General features: G+C 47.6%; 1 protein-coding gene across 1 annotated transcript in view; it reads right to left on the minus strand.

Moving 5' to 3' along the window:
* Positions 1-576: 576 nt before the first annotated feature.
* UNC5C (unc-5 netrin receptor C) overlaps positions 577-22,676 on the minus strand; it is a 407,419-nt gene continuing 385,319 nt past the window's right edge. The window contains 4 exon segments of the mRNA XM_081249069.1: positions 577-2,406; positions 3,170-3,348; positions 8,949-9,113; positions 11,057-11,206. Coding sequence (XP_081105195.1) covers positions 2,241-2,406; positions 3,170-3,348; positions 8,949-9,113; positions 11,057-11,206 — 660 coding nt within the window. The 3' untranslated portion in view covers positions 577-2,240.

The raw sequence follows: 22,676 nt of genomic DNA on the forward strand, positions 1-22,676 counted from the left end.
AATGTAGAATATAATTTTACTATCTTTTGGTCAAAGATGCATTGGTATAAGCATTATCCACTGAACTTGTTAGTGCAATCTTTCCCTTTCACAATAAGTGTAACATGTTCTTATATATGGTACAGGGGGTGGTCTGAGAGAGATTATGGACTATGTATCTAAAACAGAAGATAAGAAATAAAAGGCAGGAAAGAAGAGGCTCCCTACAACAGTGTCTCGATGATGAGCATGGAGGAACCTGGGAATATCAAAAAGTTACCAAAATAGTCAGGAGAGGAAATATATGTGGAAAGAAGAGGAAAAGGGTATAAAATTATTTCTAATTCAAATCCAGTCAGCAACCTGGATACCTCCAGCCCAAAAGTTAACCACAGCCGTGTTTTGAAAGTTCTGATTCATACGCACGGGTGCTGGTTGTTCAATCTTGGTTTGGCTCCTGGGCTGTTGACTCTTTATTCCCCACCTGCTGAATGAATTGAGTCCCTGTGTTAAAACAAAGAGCCTGTGATGGTCCTAAGGAAATATCATAGTTTACACAAAGTAGTCTGTTGACTGACTATTTTTCAGTTAAAAATTTTTTTAATTAAAAAAATTTTGACCAAGACAATAATAGAACATAATTTCCAACTAGTCAGGAAGGCAACTGGTCCCAAGAGAGGAAAGAAAGTGATAATAAAGGGATGCCATCTCTGGGTGAACAGCATGATGCAATGACACAAAGACAAGACTTGAAAGCATAACAAATATGTTACAGGTTAGAATAATTATCTTCCAAGTCAGAACTATTTGAAAGGCATAATGTAGCCTGGGCGAAAGGCTAGTTGAATCTTTAAGTGATCCAGGTCAGCGTCCATTGTGGTCTTCATACTGATGACGGAGACTGGGGGCATCACAGTGGAAGTCGAGCATTTTAGAACCTTGAGCTGATCTAATCCCATCCCTTCAGTTTACAGGTGAGGAAGCTGAGGTCCAGTGAGGGTAAATGACTCTCCCAAGGTAGCACAGCTAGACAGTGACAAACCCAGAATGAGAACCGGTTTGCAGCTCAGAGGCTGTTCCTTCAACCACATTGCCTCCAAGGTAGACAGAGGACCCACGAGAGGCGTGTGGGGCTGTGTGACCACAATGCTGAGTAAGCCTGAATCAGGACACTTGAAGAACACTTCTCGTGACGAGACTCAGAGGACAAAGCCCCTGCCGGAGCAAGCTCAGGGACCAGACTGACAAAGGCAGTAAGCATTTACCTCCTTTCCAGGCTGAATGATGGAAGGAAGATAAAAGGTCAAGGAAGCAATGCCTGTTTAATTAAACTGGTGACCACGCCCACCTTGTTATGAGAAGGTGCCCGGGTCAGGTCAGTACCTAAATACTAACAGTACTGCTAACAAAAACAAGTTAAAAGAAAATCCTTTTACTAGAATACTTGTAAATACTCATCAATAATAATATGATAATAATACCTTTTTTTAAAAAAACCACTTCAAGTTGCATATTACAAACACACGTTGTGGAAAAAATGGTTGTTTGTGTGGTTGAACATGAATCCCTGTCTTCCCTGCCACGCTCTAGCTTTATTCCCCAAGGGCATGAGGTGGGTGCCCTCAAGGAATAAGGAAGTCTTAGCTCTCTCTCTCCTTTATACTTAGATTCTCCACTTCCCTGATACAAACAGTAACACTGGTTCTACAAGTTCTAGAAACAGAACACTGATGGGAGGATTATCTCTGAGACACTTGATGCACATGATTTGTAGGAAAAGTCTGTGATTTCTCTGTAAATTACTAATCTGAGAGACACAGCAAACCGTCCACAGCTTCAACTTCAAATGATTTAAACAAAAATAGAACGAGCCATGGACAGTGTCTGCATCCCTGTCCAATTTGATGTAAACAACGTTTGTAGAAACTGGGTTTGTTAAGAAAGTTTATCCATATATCTGGATAGCAATAAAAAGCGTTTCCTAGGAAACTGTAAGATCCTGTACCACACAGCATACAGCCCAACTAAGAGGAAAATTAGGTTGATTTCTAAATTCAAGATACACATTTGTACAATTGTTCTTAACTCCTGTGACGATGTCCAAGTGGAGTGGGCGTGTGTATTGGCAGTTGTGTCTGTTTTCCCTCTCTCTCCCGCTGCAATCTTGCCTGTGGAGCTCACTGGTCTAGACTGGGTTTCCTCCTCAGCTCTGAGCCCCTGGACGTCCACAGACTCCCTGTGACTCTCAGCCCCAGCCTGGGTCAATACTGCCCTTCTGCTGCTAACGACACTACTGTTTCGTGTCTTCCCATTTCCTCCAAGACAGCTGCCAGCACGCTCAGGTTTCCATCTGGGAAGTTCTGCGCTTCCCAGAGATCCAGGATGACGCCAGTTGGACTTGATTTGGTGGCAAAGTAATTCAAGTACCTGTAATTGGTAATGGGAAAATGTGCTGAGTGGTGTGATTTACGGATCTATTTTCCTTTCAGTTTTTACTAAAACCTTTTCGTTACTGCATTTCTGTCAGTATAACTGGACCCACTTGGGACACTGTGGCTTGCAGGGAGCCGTTCTGAACGACTAGCCCATACTTAATTAGGTCAGCCCCAGACAGGAGACGCGATGCCTTAACTTTAACCTCAACTCTGAGTAAGATAATTTAAGAGACAAGATGTCTGCGGGTCACATCCTAAACAGGAAACCAAGAGACTTATATTTTCTTTCCAGCCCAGACTCTGATCGTCTTTGACAGGTTATGCCATGCTTTTTGCTTGGTAGTGATGGCAACCTTCTACAAAGAAGAGGCTCCTGAGGTCTCTTCATAACTTCCTAGCAGCGCTGTGTTTAGCATGGTCATTACCCATCCAGCATCAGGTCCTGCTGAACAGGAGGTGAGGAACAATTAGTGAATGGATATATCATTTAAGGGGATTTAGCCTGTCAGCTTTGTGAAGTGGATCACAAAACCTGATATTTACAAGTGTCAGATAAGCCCAGGATGTCTCTCAACAACGTGTTTGCAAGACCATGGTGCAAGATACAAGGTAGGAGGCTTAATACATGTTGTCATAATGAAAAGTGAGTAAATGTACAGATGGAGAAAAACAATGAATGTTGCCCTAAGTCAGCTGTATCAGTCCTGGAGCCTGATGTCTAACAGGAACTAGTTCTGAAGCCTGGCCATACCCACCTGTCCAGGTTTAGCTTATGGGCCAGCATCCTCCAGTCATGACCCCTCGTCTGTGGGGCATCCAGGCTGCTACAGAGCTTCTGCCGGATAGGGGGCGGGATGCTGAAAGCACTGGGTCCCGTCATGGTGGTGATGGTGCCCGCTGGATCCAGCAGAGGCAGCTCGATGCCAGTAGGTTCCTGTAGTTCAGGCACGGGAACAACACAGCATTATTTCTGAAGACAAAAGCAATCCTATTGAGCCAATTAACATAATGCCCTGCTTTGAACGGTAAGAAGAGAATGAATGTTATTATATTCTCCTTAGTGAGAATGGCTTCTTTCTGGCTGAGAGTTGTGATTCTCTGTAACCTGGCTGAGAGGAAGAGGTACATTTTGAGCTGATTTTTGCAGAGCCTTGGATTTATGGATCTTCTGTAAGGACTGGGCTAGCTGGAAAGCTCGGGTGTAATTCAGTTACAGCTTTTCTAATGGGATTCTCCAGGATGAGCAAGGGAATATCAATACTCCTAAAGGTTTAGATTTCATGGGTGGGGAGAAATGTTCAAAAGGGCAGCTCTTTGAGACTGAACTGATCTAGAGCTGAGATTCTAGAGACTGTCTGACCCTGAGGGGAAGCCCTGGGCAACGCTTGAGTAAATTCTCCCTCTAACCTCTTGTAGAAGATGGCTCGGGTCCTGCTTTTGTTGAATGAAATGGAACACAGCTCTCCTCTAAATGACATCAAATTAAGACTATTTAAAAGAAAATGGCAAACACAGTACCTGGCTTTAGGGAAAGCTGCTAACAGAATCCTCCAACTGCTGTACACCCTTATTTGTTTTTAAATCTAATTTTAGTAGAGAAAACCACAGATTGGCTCTTGAGATCGTTTCAGCTCATAAAACAGCACGATTGCAAAACCTGAAATTCATCTGCAGGAGAAACTCTAATCATTTTCTGATCACTTCTGCTGGTTGGAAAAGCAAAAGCAAATGTTGCCTGGGGACTATTAAAGCAATAAAAGAAAATCCACTTAATCTACTTTAAATGTCATCTCTCTTTTTCAGAGCAGGTAACTCCGTGGTGAACATAATTAGCTGCTGGAGGATAAAACAGCCACACGTAGGTCCAGCTATCAGGAAGTCTCGGGGTCTGGTGGAGGGCTCCGCTCAGATGTCAGTGTCCCCGCCCTCCAGAGCCTCCAGACCCTGCTGTTCCTGCACCTGGGGGCCACTGTCTGTGTTCCACGATCAGCAGCTCAGGCCCACTGCGAGGCTTGTGCAGTCACATGGCACAGGGTCCGTCCGGGGGCTCTGGAGGGCACGTTAGAGCAAAACAAATGTTTTTGCCATAGAACATCAAGTGGTGTTGGCTGTGATCACAAACCCAAAGCTCAGCAAACGGAGCCTCCGAGGATTCCAGTGGCTCCTTTATGTTAACTCCAGCACACAGCAGGGCTGAAAAGACTGGTATGAAATACGTTGGAGTCCCTGAATCCCAAAGAGCTTTCCCTGCACTGGGCATAGAGCTCTTTCCAAGGGACCACGAGGACAGAGGGTTCCTGACCTCACGGGCATAGGGCTTAAACAGAGGGCACCGGAAGAGAGGACTGAAGGCACACGTTCGTGTTTTTTCAACAGATTGACGTTGGGAATGTCTGCACCCAAGTGGCCAACACGTCTCTTAGGTATAAAATTGGGAGGGGGGGCGGGCAGAGGCATAGAGAAATCATACCTCAATCCACAGCTTAGCGCTACGGCCCACTTGCTTCTTGTCTGGACCATAACAATGGGGCCTAGAAGGAAACTCATCCTGCCCATCCCTGGCCTGCAGCGGAGGCGGAGTCTGCACGGGGTTGGGGGGTGGTCTGCTTGGTGTAGCGCTGCCTCGTGGCCTCACCAGCTCCCCGCTGCTTCCCTGCAGTCTATCCCTTATGCCAGACTCATCTTCGTAAAGCCCAGCACTGACGTTTCTCCTGCCTTCTCTTAGTAAGTGTTAAGATGGCTCTCCTACCACGTGAATTCCCAGCTCCTTATCAGGCCATGAGGATCACCTGCAGGACCTGCCTGGTGGGCTGGCCTGAAGCCCCAGGGATGCCTGTAACCTGCAGAGCCAGGCCTGCCATGGAGGAGGGGTCCCATGCGTTCCCTCCACCTGACAGCCTGGCTCCTGCCTTTCTCAGGCTGCACCGGCATGACTGGACCATGCACTGTTCCTCGCGCCTTCCTTAAGGATGTACCTTTGAGAGTTCTTCCGCCCTTTCCCTTAACCTCTGTCCGGCAAACACCTCAAAATGTGGGCTGAAAAGCATGTTCCCTGAGCAAAGCCGCCCAAAGCCCTCCGCCTGGAGCCCTCCTACAGCTCCTGCCCGCCTCCTACGTCTGCTCTATGCACGCTGGTTGTACTTACGGACGACTTCCTCTGACTTCCCAAGGTTCTTGGAGATGAGTATATTTCTGTCATCCTCAGAACTTCTGTGACCCTCAGGGCAGTGCCCTGAATGTGGAAGCTACTCCGTTCATATTTGTTGAAAAGAGGAAGGTATGTTTTCTGGTAGGAAGAGGAGGAAGCCAGTTCCTAGTAGAAGCCCACCTCGCAGAGCTTCCTTCCAACTAAACGTGGCTAAAGGGAAGGCTCTCCTCACTGTTCAGTCCTGAAGGTAAAGGCAGGCAGGACTCTCAGGAAGGTCCGCTCACACGTACACGCTGCCCCCCTTTTCTTGGTGAATGAAGAACTGTCAGCACTTTACGTGGGCCTTCAAGGCCCGAGTCTCCAACCTTGGCTGTTGTGCCTGTTTATTTCCTCGTGCATGAAACAAGCCCAAAGGGCATGATTTCTCGTCTCTCTTATCAGATGGCTGACAGCAGCCTTGGCGGTAAAAGAAAAATACATATATACACTTACATTCAAATTTCATCTAGTAATGTCTGTTGCTGTTAGTTCTTCTTTTACTTCCAGGTATACTCTCACAGAGCACTTATTATAATAATTGTTTACGATATTGGTACCATCTGTCTTTGATGTTACGATTGCCTTGGTTAAACATATGATTTTTCACCATTAACCAAACAGCTGCTCTGGCACACATTTTCAACACTCCACAGGAGAAAGGACTTTCCTTTCCTGTATTCTGACTCTTCCTGAAGTCACTTAGAAAAACTAGATTTTCCCAAGGGTCCTTTTTGAACAGGTTATAGAAAACAGAGGAGGTGAACAGAGAGGGTGGCTATAGCAGAGTGAGGCTTTGTACACTTTTAATATTGTTCTTTGTGTGCACGGAAGTGCTGTGCATCAATAGTTAACAGGGTTATAACGTCTTTGTCTACACTGTAGTTAAAACTAAAAGTCCTAATGAGACTGACGTTTCTGTCTTCTCTACTTTTTTTCCCTCTTGCTGGTGACGGGCAGCTTCTCCTTTATTACCTCCCCTGTCCCTCTAAGGAAAAACCTTTTATCATCATTTATCCTCATACTTGTAACTCTTCTAGGCATTTTCATTCTTAAACTTCATCTCTGCGAGACTAAAGGCTTTATCTCTAGGTAAGGAATCTCTGGCCAAGGCACCTAGAGAGGAACAATTGTCCAGCTCTGGACATCACCTCGGTCTATGTCAAGCACAGCCTAGTCTCCCCGGGGGCCAGTAGGCCCTGCGCCTGAACTGCAGAGGCCAAGGGCCGAGGAGCTTTAGAAAGGAGCGCTGGTGACGCCTTGAGCAGTGGGTGGCAGGGGGCGGGGGGGGGGAGCAGCGCATTCCTGGCAAGTCAGCTCATTTTCAGGAGATGGGATGTTGGAACTGCAACCCCGGGCCACCTGCCAGCCTGCTGTGTGACCCCAGGGAGGAGCCCTGTCCAGAAGACAGACACCACCAATGGAGCCTTTTCTCTGGTTGGTTATGGCTTGTCAGCCACGGGGAACCCCTCCTGGAGCTTTTGATGCGGGTCCAGGTCCCGGGGCTCTCCAGAGCCAATTGTTCCCCAGCACACAGCCTGGCTCCCGACATCAGTACCAGCCCAACTCTGCCCGCTCTGCGGGCCACATGCACCGCATTCAAATGCTAACAGCAACGGTGGGACTCGGTGACCCAGAAGGAAAAGCAGCAGAGTGGCCCCTAATCCCCAGAGTCATCTGACTCGGGTCATTTCTGCCTCCCCCCTCCTCCCGTTAAGTATGCTTGTCTGTCACAGGCCTCTGAGGAGACTAAAGGGTCGGCCTCCCTTAGCTGACTGCCACCAGGCTGCAAGAGAAATCATCTTTCCCCTGTGCTGGCACACGAAAGAAAGTCCTTAAACCAATCACTCCATGACGCGACACTGTCTCCTTGGTGAGGGGTTGGCCGACCTGGCGGGGTTCGGTGGGGGGGGGCCCTGACCGGCGCGCTTTCATTCGCGGCCACAGCTCATCTGCCTTTTCATCACATCGCTCATGCTGAACAGAAAGCAAGCATCAAAGGAGCAGGCCTCCTCGCCCCCCCTCCAAAATTCCGCAGCCTTTGTTGTGGCTGGAGCTGGGTGGGTATTGAGCTTTGCAGACCTGCTGGGCCTGGAAAGTGAAAACACCCTCCCGAGCCAGCAGGGGTGGTGCTGCGGGCCCCGGAGATGGGCCCGTGCACAGAAAGGCCCGGCGGTTGCCATGGCGCCCTGACACCAAGATCATGCCTTATGAATGTCACCGAGGCCTGTGACTAAAGTTGTTTATGAGTCAAAAGTCTCATGAAACGGAGGGAGGAAATGATGACCGCAGCTCGCCAGGCTGTGGGAGAGGAGGCGGTGGCAGCGTCAAGGCTGACGTGCTCCCCCCTCGGTTTGCTGAGGAAGACGCTCTTTAAATACGACATGGGGAGTGAGACTCGCCAAACGGGGTGACGTTTCGTTCGTCACTGTGCATGAGACAGCGAGGAAGGAGGAGTCTTTTAAATCATATACCGTCCGGCTGTAGTTCTAAAATACGACAATTCTGTGCTGTGGCTCAAAAAGCAGCACCAAGCTCAGCTCCACAGGCCCCGGACGCTGCTGCCCGCTTGCTTTCACCCTGTGCTTTTCCTTTGGTCCCTCCAGCCTGAAGCGTTACCATGGTTCTGACTCCCAGCCCTGGGGTCCCAGGTAACCAGTAAGGTCATGAGCACCCCCCCCTTTCCACCCAGAGAAGTGTGAAATAGCAGTGATGACTCTATGTCTCTATCTCAGAAATGACAAAGTCCCACCTGAAGGAGGTGAGGGTCACAGCGAGGAAAGGCCGTGTGACGGGCGCCGGAGGTGGGGGGGACATGCGTAGATTTTACTTCTAGTTCTGGACTCTCTCTCCTACCTCGGGGAGAAGGGCATCTCTTCTATTTGGAGGATGATGTGTAAGAGAGCGACGAGACCAAGAGGCTTCTCCGTTCGACATGGAGATGAAAGGGAAGGAGGGGGCGGGGAGTGCACGATCAGGCAAAGGCAGGTGAGTTCCGAGGAGAGAACCAGAACAGGAGCAGCGGCGGAACGGGGGACAGCAGGGATGCTTTGGGAAAGTTCCTCTATGTGTGCGGTATTTAAATTGAACCTTATACTTGAAGTTCAAAAGTTAGGGCAAGATCCTTAAGTTCATGTCACAAAACAGAAAAGTCCTGTTTTTTGAAAAGGATCCTCTATTACACTTTCATATAATTTTAGCTCCCTGTGTTCATTAAAAACACTATTCTGTGAACCAGCAGGCCCTCCAGAGAGCTTTTCAGGACTTCCCACGCAGAGATCCTTTATGCCCCGCTGGCCCGCCCGGAGGTCGGTCCCTCCTCTGCTCTGAGACCGGTGAGCGCCTCTTACCTCGGACACGGTGCAGTTTAGCTGGAAGATCTGTCCTTCTCCCTCCACCTGCCGCACACACAGTTTGCAGACCAGCTCCGCTGTGTTCAGGCTGAATCTTTCCAGAGTGAATGTGCAGTGCAGGTTTCTCTGAGACCCACTCCAGATGTGGTAGAAAGGAATCTCCTGAAGCACATAAGAGGGTGAACCACAAATGAGGGACTAACGCTCAAGGAAGCTATCAGCACGCTGCCGAGTACTCCTCTCAGTACTGCGCATGTTAATGACCTTATTTAATCCTCAGGATGGGTCCATGCACAAGCACATCCCAACCTCCTTTTCAGGTGAAAAAAACTGAGGCCCAGAGATGTTAGAGAACTCACCCAAAGTCCCACAGCTAGAAAGTGGCAGAGTTGAGGTCTGAACCCAGAATCCTTATACCTTACCAGCCTGCCACTTCTCAGTCACTTACAAAAAAACCCCCAAAAAACATCGTAAATGATCTTTTTTTTAAGGTTTAGACAATTGCCCCAATAAAACCTACACGCTCCAGTCATTGCCCATTAAAAGGAATCCCTGCCACGGTACCCTGGAGAAAAGCAAAGTCTAAAGGATGATGCACTGACCCAGTTCCCTTTCATGCCTACGCCCTCCCTCTGCACAGGATGGGGAAAGCCAAAACTCACTACAAGTTGGAAACCGGAGGCTTGATTAGCTGCCACAGAAAAGTTCTTGGCCTAAAAAGCACCAAGCCTCTAACAGACACAATTGTCTATGAGTCTAGATCACCTCACAGAGCCCAAGAATCTTTTTTTCAATAAAGGAAAAAGAAGGATTGATACAAAATGGTAGACCATGTTGGTTAAGAAGAGAGGCTCTGGAGCCAAATCCAGTACAAATAGGATGCCTTCCCCTTGCTTACTTGGTGATTTGGGGCAAGTTACTTAACCTTTCCTCAGTTTCTTCACCTGTGAAAGACTGTACCTAAGCAAGAGAGTACCTGAATGGAGGGGGTTAAATGAGATTAATCAAAGTACAGAGAGAGTCTGGCAGATGGTGAGAACTCAGCCAGGCTTAGCTTAAACTAACATCAGGTTATCATTATTATAAAAACAACTTTCCATTATGGCTGCACAAAAAGAATTGTTCATAAAAGGGGAAGATCTGTGGACTTTTATGGCAGTTGCAAAATCAGAGAAAGAAGAAAGCAAAGGAGGAGATTTAATGAGAAAGTTAAAGCCGATCTTTCAATCAAGTGCTGAGCATGCACCCCCATCAAAGCTCGAGACTGTAAGCAAACTAGTAGGTTTCCCACAATTTCTGTGTAAGTACCAGACATCTGAGAGTAAAAATGCAGCTGAAACTCTTCCCTTCATCCCTTCTAGTATGTTCACTGACTTATTACATCAGGAAATCACAACCAGTGCAGCTACAGTGCAGGGTGTGGGATTGGATTTGCATGTGTGTAGACAAGGATTCACTGCTGATCCTAAGGGTGTCGGCGACTCCTAGGATGGGCCTGAGGCTCGGGATCCCATCACACAGTCTCCTGAGAGCTTGGGCTGGCTGATGGAGGAGGAGGTGAACACCTCTGGAGGGTCTTGTTTTTCCCACACACAGCTACATACAGTGGGACTTGGGACCAGTATTTTTATGCTGTTATTTAATAAAATCCTGACCAGGTTTTATTTTTACTTGCTATCCCAGCTTCCAAGCTCAGGTTCCTTCTAAGTCTTCAATGTAAAGGCACTCTCCTAGCCAGGCTGAAGCCTAATTTGTGTCACGTGGGATAACAATGTTCCCTTTCTCCTATGAATGCATTTGAGGCTGGTTTTTACCAATTCAATGTTAACATTACTCTGAGAATGCACAGACATGATGGACCTGGAAATCTTATTTACTAAAAATAAAACATTGATAGTAAAGTTATCTGAAAGAGAATTCAGAAAAAAGCATTTATTCTAGTATGTCTAGAGTATGTTTCAAAAAATCCTAAACATCCCCCAACTACTTTGGACAAATGAGTACTAAGATAGGATTTCTTTCAAGGAAGGGAGTATCTTCTGTGTAAATCATTCTAGTCCTCTTGGAGATGTCTCCAAGCCTTTAGTTCAGCTTGGGAACCTTACCTGATATTTGGCCAGCAGTTTGCTCTTCCAGAGGGAATGGGCGACATCATGAATGGACAGGCGCAGGTTGTGGGTGCTGCCTTTAAAATGAAGAGCCTTAGGTTCTTCTAGGAGCTGTCCTCCCATCTGTCTTTCGAGCTGCAAGACTTCCTGCGACGACATGTCCCAAACCAAAAGCAAATATGAATGACTGGCATCACTTCCACAGTATGCTCCCTCACTCTGCGCCCAGCCCCAAAACCTAACTGTGCGGCACGTGACCTCCATCCTGCAGCCCCGAGACCCTCCAACTGAGGCCCCGGCCAGTCTGCACGTGACTGGGCCCTACTGGCCATGGACTGTGTCAGCAAGCCACACGACACTGTTGTGCGGTACATTCAGTACAGTCTACACTTCCTGACGAACAAGTGGGGTATTTAATCAAATACAGGGCAACGACCATCAGAACCCAAAATGGGGAGAATCCCCCAAAAAAGAAAAAATCCGTAGAAACGTAGATAAACAGATACGTAAGTAGATTTTCAATGAACTTTTAGGGAAAGGAGCAAACAACTAGAAAACAAACCAGATCTTAGATTGGAAATACTAGCTAACAAATAAAAATCTGGAATGTGTTTTGGGCACTTTTTCTATTTTTTTTTAGTTTCTTTACCTAGAGAAATAAAATTTTTGCTTAAAATTATCCACTGCACAATTCCCAATTATCAAAAAATAAAAATATGCTCATTAAATATTCTAACAGAGGAAAGTACACTGATACAGATTAGGAGGATTTTCCAGCACCAACTATTGATCTAAATAGAATACATTTTTTAAAAAACCACCTCATTTTTCAAGAACGATGGCTGATTAAATTTGCTATGTAACTTTACTTATGCTATAAAGATGTAACATGAAGATAAATTCTATATCTACTTCCACTCCTCAAGCTAGTTAATGGGAGTTAATGAAGCATTTCCAACTACAGCTGCAATTATCCAAACATCAGCAAACCATAAGTTATCAATGAACAAATATCCTGAGTCTCCTCTGCTGTCTGAACCATCCTTGTGCACTTTGTTCCTCTCGTGCTTTAAAAGTTTTAGTGATAAAACTATGCAGACAGGGCCTCCCTGGTGGCGCAGTGGTTGAGAGTCCGCCTGCCGATGCAGGGGATACGGGTTCGTGCCCCGGTCTGGGAGGATCCCATATGCCGCGGAGCGGCTGGGCCCGTGAGCCATGGCCGCTGAGCCTGCGCATCCGGAGCCTGTGCCCCGCAACGGGAGAGGCCACAACAGTGAGAGGCCCGCGTACCGCAAAAAAAAAAACAAAAAAAAAAACTATGCAGACAGCCTGTGACATTTTTTCCCAAAGGGGTTCAGGAAAATAACGGATTTTATAACAATATAAAAACAAAATACGATTTTCTTCTTTGGTGAGATTTCAGTCGGAAGCATGGGGTTCAATAACACAGGTGATCACTCAGGCCATTCCACAGGCGTGTACAGGGAACCTACTCCTACACAGATAGATGGTCACAGTGCAGGACTGTAGTCCAGTAAGTGCAGAGCTTACCAGCATCACTGATTAGATGGAAAGAGCTCATTTGAAACTGCTCCTTTACTGGTTCTTAGCATCCTCCATCTTTGAGTTGGGCCACTATCCTGCACAACGCAAGCTGCCGTAAGGTCCTATGAGGTGTAGGGAATATGAGGGTAACGTGGTCTCGGGCAGGGACTCCTCTAGTTAGTGTGTAATGGAAGAGATGAGGCAATAGCACACTGACAGAGAGACGGGAGCGGTCCAGCTGCGTGAGAGCACTGACGCTGACAATATTCAACCTCCCTGGCTGGTGAGCGGCTGTCACCTGTGACAGGAGACTGAGCACTCAGCCACCCCGACACAGGCGTTGTGTCACTGTGCCCTGGCTCTGCTGTGCCCGCAGCTCAGCAGGCTCCCAGGGTCCCCATAGGCCTCTAGATGTACCCAGCACGGAGCCGTCCACACTCCTCAAGAAACTCCCTCCCACAACACTTCACACTCCAGTCCTAGAGGAGAATCTGGCCGTGCGGGAATAAAGACGAATAAGAAAAGTGAGGGTTAATTGCAGTTTCTTCTGCTTCAGCAGGAAGGCGTAATGAGCTTATGTTGATCACGTTCAGTGTCTAGTTAGCATAATAGAGAAAGCTGATGTTCCCCGTGAACCTGGCACCGGACAAATTCTAAAGCTAAAATGATGTTTGTTTATAAGCCATTAGAAGAAAAGAAACATAATTAGAAATCTTTGAGATTACAGTCATGCCAATCAATCAGTTCTAGCTTCTCTCCAGTACACCCTAATTACCTCATCAAGACATCTAAAGAGCAATCGATAGTAATTATCTGATTACTATAGATCTTCATTATGTCCAAATTATCTCCCTGGGATGTCTAAAAGAAGACGCATTGTATTCCGGGAGGTAACTGTACCCAACAATGAATAATCCACATCCCATTCCTACAATCAACACGGATTGCCAGAGGAGATGGAGGACGTGATCAGTTTTCTTCGCAGGGATGACCACTGAAAAAAACCTAAACTGCCTATTGGCCATGACCTTGAGGTCAAGATAATACAGTACCACATTTTGAGCACAAAGTCTGCACTCAAAGGCAGCCCAAGAATAAGGCTCAGTTCTTGGCTTCTTTGGCACTGACCCCCAAAAGTCATGGTAAAGAGTTCTCCCGGTGAGGAAAGAAACTGGGTTGGCTCAAGCCTTTTTTTGAGAGAAGGTACCAAGTAAAGTGCCATTTTAAAGAACATGGTGCTGGAGAACACACACTCTCCATATTCTTTTTTTTTTTTTTTTTTTTTTTTGCGGTACGCGGGCCTCTCACTGCTGTGGCCTCTCCCGTTGCGGAACACAGCCTCCAGATGCGCAGGCCCAGTGGCCATGGCTCACGGGCCCAGCCGCTCCGCGGCATGTGGGATCTTTCTGGACCGGGGCACGAACCTGTGTCCCCTGCATCGGCAGGCGGACTCTCAACCACTGCGCCACCAGGGAAGCCCCTCTCCATATTCTTAATTTCTCCATCTCTCCACTAACCAGGAGTGACACAAAGCTGCTGCACACAGCTGGGAGGAACCTGACTTCTCTGTCCTGTTCAGTTGGACAGGAACCCTGGTGAGAGATGAACTGTCCACCAGGACACATCCATGCTTGAGCAAGGTCTCTAAACATATCTGACTGCACACGCCATCAATCAAAAAAAAAGTCAAGCCTGCATTTTGTTTCTGTTTCTTTATAAGTTATATACCTACATTAACACATCAATATGTTAATGTTATGAAATATACCTAAGGTTAAAAGTATGCGCTAAGATGAATAGACACAGAAGTCCTTAATAGTGTCTATTTTTACCCCCCAAATCTCATTGGCCTGGGGGTTGTGAAATCCATTTTGGAGACTGCTGGTTGGGGCAGCTGTCCCTCCACTAGGACTTTGGGAGAAATCAGCCAGGAGTAAATGATTCAGTAAGAAGAATCCTTACCACATTTAAACTTAACATTTTTTTTTCTGAAAAGCAGCAACTGGTATCATCGCACCCAGGATGTTCAACTTCAAGGGAACAGAACAAAATAAAGGAGAAGACAGTAACCAAAGCACAAATTAAAAACATTGAAGTGTGAATTAAAGATATTACGATCAAAAAATAAAACAACTCCTTGGAAACTAAAATCACCTAGAGCCACATGAGAGGGAGATGACCTGCCACATACAGCAAATCCCATATATAAATTTTACGTCAGAAAACAGAAGAGGCAAGCCCACTTGATAGGCTACTCAGGGTTTTGTTCTATACTGTTATGGTTTAAGTATCATAATTTCAGATATTTTATAGCTGATCCCACTTAAAATTAATGTAACATTTAAAAAAGCTTGATTCTCTGAATTCCTTCTCTATGAAATCATTTTGGTTATTACACATGATACAGAAAACATAAAAATAACAGAAGTGTGGGCTTCCCTGGTGGCGCAGTGGTTGAGAGCCCACCTGCCGATGCAGGGGACATGGGTTTGTGCCCCGGTCCTGGAAGATCCCACATGCCACGGAGCAGCTGGGCCCGTGAGCCATGGCCGCTGAGCCTGCGCGTCCGGAGCCTGTGCTCCGCAACGGGAGAGGCCACAGCAGTGAGAGGCCCGTGTACCGCAAAAAAACAAACAAACAAACAGATGGTGAATCAACAAAATATAGCTTTAGAGTTACATGCTTTCCTCCCCTTAATCTTCCTGGGAGCATTCATTCAACACGCCCGCCAGGAACCACATCGGGTTCTGGGACGCACAGACAAGTCAGCCTCTGTCCCAGCCTCAAACCACACTCACAAACCTCAGCTGTGGCGAGACCAACATATAAACACGTAACCCCAACACAGTGTGCTCAGCTCTGAGACAGCTGCTTTTGGGTCCTAAAGGTTGGGATATTTCACACACCTTATGAGAGGACAGGAACAAAATATATTTAAGGTCAAAAGAGTTAGGAAGACTTAAGAAAAATATCGTGACCTTGGAAAGAAATGCCGTAACAGGAATTAGGATCATCTAGGCTCTCTGTTCTCAGAAATATAAATGTCGCCTTCCTCTGCAAAGGCTGTCCTCCCTGCTGGAAGCACCCCTGCCTCGGTGCCTTGTTCGGGCTCTGCTTCTAGAGAAGGGATCCCCTTCTGCCTGCCTTTGTCAGTTCTATCTCCACCCCTCCAGTGTAACCTTGGAAGACTCTTGCAGGGGTCAGTTATCAACAGAAATGTCTCCAGCCCGTCCTTCCATGGGAACACACACGTGAACCCCATGCCGCAGGACGCAGGCCTGTGCATCAGAGCCAGAGCCCGCCGGGATCTGGGCAACCCCGTGGGACGGCCGCTTCCCAGTGTGGTGGCTGCTCGGAGGATGCAGGCTCCCCGGTGGCCCTGAGCACGGGCTGTATGGATTCAAGGCGCCTGTGAGGGACTGTTCGAAAGGCAGGGACGAGGGACTCCACAGGACAAACAAGGTGCATTCACAATAACCAATTAAGCCAAGACATTATCCATGCCAAGCCATTAGCCCTGGCCACTTAAGAGCCACAATAAATGCAAGCTGTTTTAAAAGAATGCGCATACAAAGGGCGCACCTCCGGCCTGTACCCAGCCCTCCCACCCCCCCCCCGCCGGGCGCCGCGAAGACAGGATCTGCCCTCATTACGGCGCGCGGGAGGAGCCCTGCGACTCCTTCCCTCCGGCCCCCTAAGCCCACGGCTCTTCACTCCGCGTTACTGCCGGGCCAGACCCCGCCTGCCTCCGCTGCTGCCCCCGTGCCCCCGTGTTCCTCCACCACCTCCGGGCCCTTCCCAGCCCGGGCAGGTGTCAGCCTCACAGCTAGCGCACACGAGTGGCCCGGGTGGCGGGGCTGCCTACACTGAGATGCCCGAAGCTCATGTTCGGAACGTGACGAGTCTCCGCCTGGGTGCAAAGCACTGACTGTGTCCCAGGACCTGCGTGAGGCGCCGGGCCCTGGCTTTGCCTCTGCACTCCGTGCTCACCCTCGTCCTCCCTCGCCCTCGCCCTGCGCTCGGACCCCCCTGCTCGAGGACGCGCCTCCCCTCTCGCACCGTTGCTCCCAGCTGTGCCTTCTTCCTTGAAGGCACTTTTTTTTTTTTTTTTTTTTTTTGCGGTACGCGGGCCTCTCACTGTTGTGGCCTGTCCCGTTGCGGAGCACAGGCTCCGGACGCGCAGGCTCAGCAGCCATGGCTCACGGGCCTAGTTGCTCCGCGGCATGTGGGATCTTCCCGGACCGAGGCACGAATCCGTGTCCCCTGCATCGGCAGGCGGACTCTCAACCACTGCGCCACCAGGGAAGCCCGAAGGCACTTTTTTTAACATCTGGTTTCTCAGGAATACAACCCAATTTGTGGGTTCAACAGCTTTTAGCTTCTCCCTCTCTCTCTGTTTCTCTCGTTTTCCCTCCAACGACTCCTACCGGCTACAGAAAGGAAGACACAAATAATGAAACTTAAATCCCGTATGACACATTCAAATCGCTTCTGGAAGAGAAGGGTGGGGGAGGTGAAGCCAGGGCTTTGCTCCGTTTTCTCTCACTCCTTTCTCGGTGCTGTCTGGACCTGTCCTCGCATTCTTTCCTCTGGACAGAAGCTCAGAGCCCTGGATCGGCTGCATTCACCGCTGCCAGGGAGCCTGGGGGCAGCGCCTGGAGCCTGGGCAGGTGGACGCAGCTCTCGTGGGGACGCCGCTAAGATTTCCCACAGGGCAAGATCACCAAGGGCAGCATTGCCCGCCAGGGGTGTTCCCTTTGGTTTGGCCGTGCGGCTCCAGGGGTCGGAGCCCTCACTCCACGCTTGCGCAGGGCAGGCCCTGGACCAAGCACGGAAGGCCAAGTCGTGTGCTTGGAGACTGCGCCCACCTCCGCCAAGCTTCTGCCATACGGACTCAGGGCTCTCCAGGCACAAAGAACACACCGGCAGACGCTCAGCATGCCACACAGGTCAGACCTCAAAAGACCAACCCTCAAGGCCTGTGCTGCCTGTTCTAAAAAAAAAAATCACACCTCCTACCATCAGATTTTATGGAACCTGCTTTGCTCCTGTTCACTCTTTAAACCTGTGTTGGAACCTGCCCGTCATCTGGGGATGAGGAATGTCTCTCTTTGCCAGAGGCTATCTTATCTCTGCTGTCGCTATCAGTGGGCCATCCTCTTCCAAAGCAGAGGCCAAAGAGGCAGGGCCACCCTCGCTCCTGCCCCCTGCCGGCTCCCAGCGACACCAAGCTCAGCTCCCTGGGGCTGCACGGCCAGCTGCGGCAACATCTGACCGTCGGCCGGCCTCTCCCACCTGCTTGGGTCATCGTCACAGGCGCCCAGCCTCGCCACGCTTTCTCTTTCCGGGCTCATGCTGGGGTGCTCCGCTCTCCCCCCGAGTTTGTCTACCGTACTTCGTCCCTAATAATAACAAGGTCGGACTTGGGTGACCACGTGCAAACATTTCCCCTCAAGCCACCTCGTGTCTAGGGCTCTGCCTGCTGTTCCCACAGCTGCTGTCACCATGGATGCTTGGTCTGAGCTGCCGCTTCCAGCTGCCCAGTCAGGTCGGTTTGTGACACTTTTAAAGCAAAATGCCGAAGGGTAGCACCCAGGGAAGTGGCTGTGTGGCTTGTCCATCTCTGGGCTTACTTCTAAGGAAAAGATGGCCTCACACATCTGTGTATTAGGAATAAGACTTTTTAGATTGTTCTAGAACTTCTGGAGTCACTCTTGTATTCCTTTTCACCCTTGAACATTCATTTTTTAACTTCTATATTAGTTTCCTGTTTCTGCAGTAAGAAATTACCATAAGTGGGCTTCCCTGGTGGTGCAGTGGTTGAGAATCTGCCTGCCAATGCAGGGGACACAGGTTCGAGCCCTGGTCTGGGAGGATCCCACATGCCGTGGAGCAACTAGGCCCGTGAGTCACAACTACTGAGCCTGCGCGTCTGGAGCCTGTGCTCCGAAACAAGAGAGGCCGCGATAGTGAGAGGCCCACGCACCGCGATGAAGAGTGGCCCCCGCTTGCCACAACTGGAGAAAGCCCTCGCACAGAAAAGAAGACCCAACACAGCCATAAATAAATAAATAAATAAATATTTTTTTTAAAAAGAAATTACCATAAGCTTAAGTGACTTAAATAACACACATTTGTTTCCTGACACTTCTGTGGGCCAAAAGTCTGACGCAGGTCCCACTGGGCTAAAATCAAGTGGTAGTAAGACTGCCAAGGCTGCCTTCCTTTCTGGAGGCTCTAGGGAAGAATTTGCTTTTTTGTCTTTTCCACCTTCCAGAGTCGCTGACATTCCTTGGCTTATGGTCCCCTTCCTCCCTCTTCAGAGCCAGCAATGGCACATCTCTGATCCTTCTTCCATGGTCATATTTCCCTCTGACCATAGCTGGGAAAGGTTCCCCATTCTTAAGCACAAAGGAATTAGATCAGACCCATTCTGACCATCCAGGATAATCCCTCCATCTCAAGGTCTATACTCTCACGTTGGTAAAGTCTCCTTTGCCATGTGAGGTAGCATCTGTGTGCAGGTATCTTTGGGGACTCATTACTTCATCTACCAAAACTTCTATTTCCTCTCCTCTCTTTCCTCCCTCTCTCTCAAAACATAAATTCAGCACTGCAGATCATTTAGAAAATATATGATGGAGCCAGAGCCAAGTTTCATGAGAAGATGATAAAGATGGAGTAAATTTAGAGGCACCAAAAATAACCCTGTCCCTAAATAGCTGACCAACCAGCCTGCTACAGAACCTGACACTCACCCCACAATTAGATCACAATTAGAGTTAAATCTTCACTGAGCCATTATCTGCAAAATGCCATTATAATCTAAATGCCCACCTAGGCACAATTAACATTATGTAGTGACTGTTTTATGCCAGGAAATTTAATAACTTTACTCTCTTTGAATCTTTTAAGGGTCCCTGATTCAGACCAAATGAAGTCCCTAAGAGGTCAAGTTCAATGACCAGGGCCACAGAGCCGATGAGGGGTGGAAGCAATCACGTCAGCCAGCCTGACTCAGGCTTTCCTTTGACACCACACTTCCTTCCATACACTCACTGAGCAGGGAAAACACACTTGTCACCTTCAACACATTTGCTGTTGTTGCTATCTAATGCATGTGTTACATGTATGAATATATTACTATAATTCCAGAGACTAGGATACTGAAAATATGAAACATAGGTTATGCTACTTTTGAGGTGCTTTGAGGGAAGTGAAAGAAAAGATATGGTTAATGGGGCCAATCCAATGGAGGGCCAGCGTTTGTTGGCCCAGAAGAGGCAGGCGTGAGGTGTTCTTGGTTCAGCAGGGTCACAGCTGGCCATGGAGGAGACATCAGAAGGACACGGGTGAGGAAGCACCAGGTTTCAGGATGAAAGAGAACTTGTAATGGGCTACCTGTGACTACCTACGACTGTGGCCCAAGAAACTGAGTACCATGCAATTCTCAACTAGGATTCCTATTTTCATTTTCAGTGTCTCTTTCATTTTTCTCTTATCTTTTCTCATAATAACGATTTTTCACAGAGTTGCTATGTTACAGCCTAGATTAGGGTATGTGAAAAATGAAGGAATCCAAAGACGACTCTGTCCCATGCCAAATGACTGCATAAAGAAAGCTAGTACATGTCATTTGGTTTGTATCATATATACATTTGTCAGAAATTCAATTAACAACATTGAATGTTAGGATATGTGAGACTGCTCATATTTTATGCAAATCACTCCTCTTTTAGGTTCAGAGTTTAGTATAAAACCCTTTATTAGGAAAGGAGAATCTTATAATTGTACCCCTAAGATAGTGGGACAGAAATTACTTATATCAATGCTGATGTATATTTCTCCCTGAAGTGTTTTTAAACTTACCCCAAATATAACCTTGCTCTCTCCTAATTTCTGGTCTATTTATATTAGGATTTAAGTCTTTGCAAACAGCGAAAGGAAAAAAACACTACTTTAATCACCTGAAGAGGAGGTAACGAGAAAAGCTGTGACATACCCAACTCAATCTTTTCAATAGACGTGACCTCTCTATTTGAGAATGGAACTGATTCTAAGGTATTCTCTAAGGTATTCATAGCACCTTGATCCCTTTACACGGACTCAACTCACACACTGCTCTCACTGGTCCTTCTAGCACATGCACGGAAAAAAACAAAACAAACAAACAAACAAAAAACACCTGAAAGGTATGTAAAAGAATTCCACTGTCTCCTGGCAGCCTTGACTTTTACTCCAGCAGTCACTGCCAGCATTCTAATTCAGCAATAATGCTTCCACCTTGCTAAATACAGCTTTTAAGTTTCAGATGACCATTTTTGCTCCCAGGTTTAACAAAACTCAGGGAAATCATTACAAAAGCTACCAAACTCAAAGAGGTGGGTGGGAAGATGAAAGAATGCATCAGGGTTGCTGAGACTGACTGATGTGGTATCTTTTTTTCCCCCATCCACATGGACAATATGATAATAAGTGGGAATTAATATTATCAATATGTTCAGATCCAGACACTGGGCCAGTCTTTTTTCTAATAGCTCTCCAGACTGTGTAGTTCTGACCCCCGAGAATGAGTGCTGCACTGAGCTTCCCTTTCTGCCCTCGTCCAACCTTCTGTGAGGGTTTCTGCAATTCAGAAAGAATCCCCAGTCCGCAGCAGTAACTCTAAGAAAACATCAAGTCTGGGAAGGCCCACTTGCAGGCATCACTTGCTAGCTGGAGACAGAGGTGGTGGAGGAGTTAGATTAAAGCCCAAACAAGGAAGTCGAGCTCCTTTTCATCAGAGCCCAGACTAGGTGAGAAGAGGCTGAAATAAAAGGTTTGAAAGGTAAAGGACAGCAGCTGAGGGAGTGTCCCTTGAGTGGTACCATAGGTGTTAGATCATTGCAACACATGAAGGGGCTGCGGTACCATCAGGGATTTGGGGAAGAGTGGGAGAGGCTCGGAAGAAGTGCTGTGTGAAATCTCATGAGTCAAGGAGAAATACATAGAAGGACTGTGGAGAAGCAGGAGAGCCACAGCTTAGGGCAGATGTCTTGAGAGTATAATGGACTCAATCAGGAATTTATGATTTTTTAAGAAAAGCTCAACAGGCCGCAAGTAGACATAGAGGGCTTGTTCAGTGGAGGTCATATGTAGCTATGGAAATTAGAAAAGCCTGCAGCAGCTTTAGATGGCAAGAGATTTGTGAGTGGAAGTGAGTTCCCTGTAGACACGGGTAAGAGCAGATGAAGGTCTGTGGACCATGAGACCAGGGACAGTTGACGGAGGTCTTCCTTAAAAACAAAGAGCAGCTTACGTGCACCTTGTGGGAGAGAGATGGAAGGTCAGATGCTTTCACAGGTAGAGACCTTGGCTGGTGGAGATCGTGGTGCAGTTCCTACTGAGGATGCAGTCCATCTACACTAGCGGGTAGATAATGAAGAATGGTGTGAAGGTTACTAGAATACATCTGGGCAAAGGAACTGAATAAGAGGTGACTGAATTTGAGAGGATGAGGGGAATAAAAGGACGGGCAAGAAAGACCACGAGCCAGGTACTGCTAGGGTGGAGGTTTGTACTAAGGGGACTCTGTGCTGAGGAACTGAAGTGGGTAATGGATCACAGAGTAACAGAATAAAGAAAAACAAACCAAAAGGCCAGCCCAGAAGTAGAGCAATGCCCCAGAAGTGGTCAGGGATGTGAGAAGTATTGGAACTTTTCCTCTTGGCCTTGTGGCTGGTTAGGGGTGTGGTCCTCACTGCAGGGACTGTAAGTGATACATGTTAGTTGGGAGATCCAGCTGCAGTTAATGTGAGCAGGTGAAGGAATGGGTGAGAAAATGGTTTGAGGATACAGGAAAGTTTGTCCTAAGTAGGATTAAAGTTCCAGAAAGACCCCTGAAATTGTTTAGTATAATAGATCTTAACCTCGGTTGCACAGTAGAATAACCCAGGCAGTGCTCAAACAAACAAAAAACCAAACCCGATACCTACGCCAATCAGATCAGAACCTTTGGGTTGGGACCCTCAAACAAGGCTCTTTTTAAAGCTTCCCAACTGACTCCTATGTGCGCTGGATAGAGAATTATTAT

The sequence above is a fragment of the Mesoplodon bidens genome (genome assembly GCF_964165515.1).
Source record: "Mesoplodon bidens genome assembly, chromosome: 1".
NCBI lineage: Eukaryota > Metazoa > Chordata > Mammalia > Artiodactyla > Ziphiidae > Mesoplodon > Mesoplodon bidens.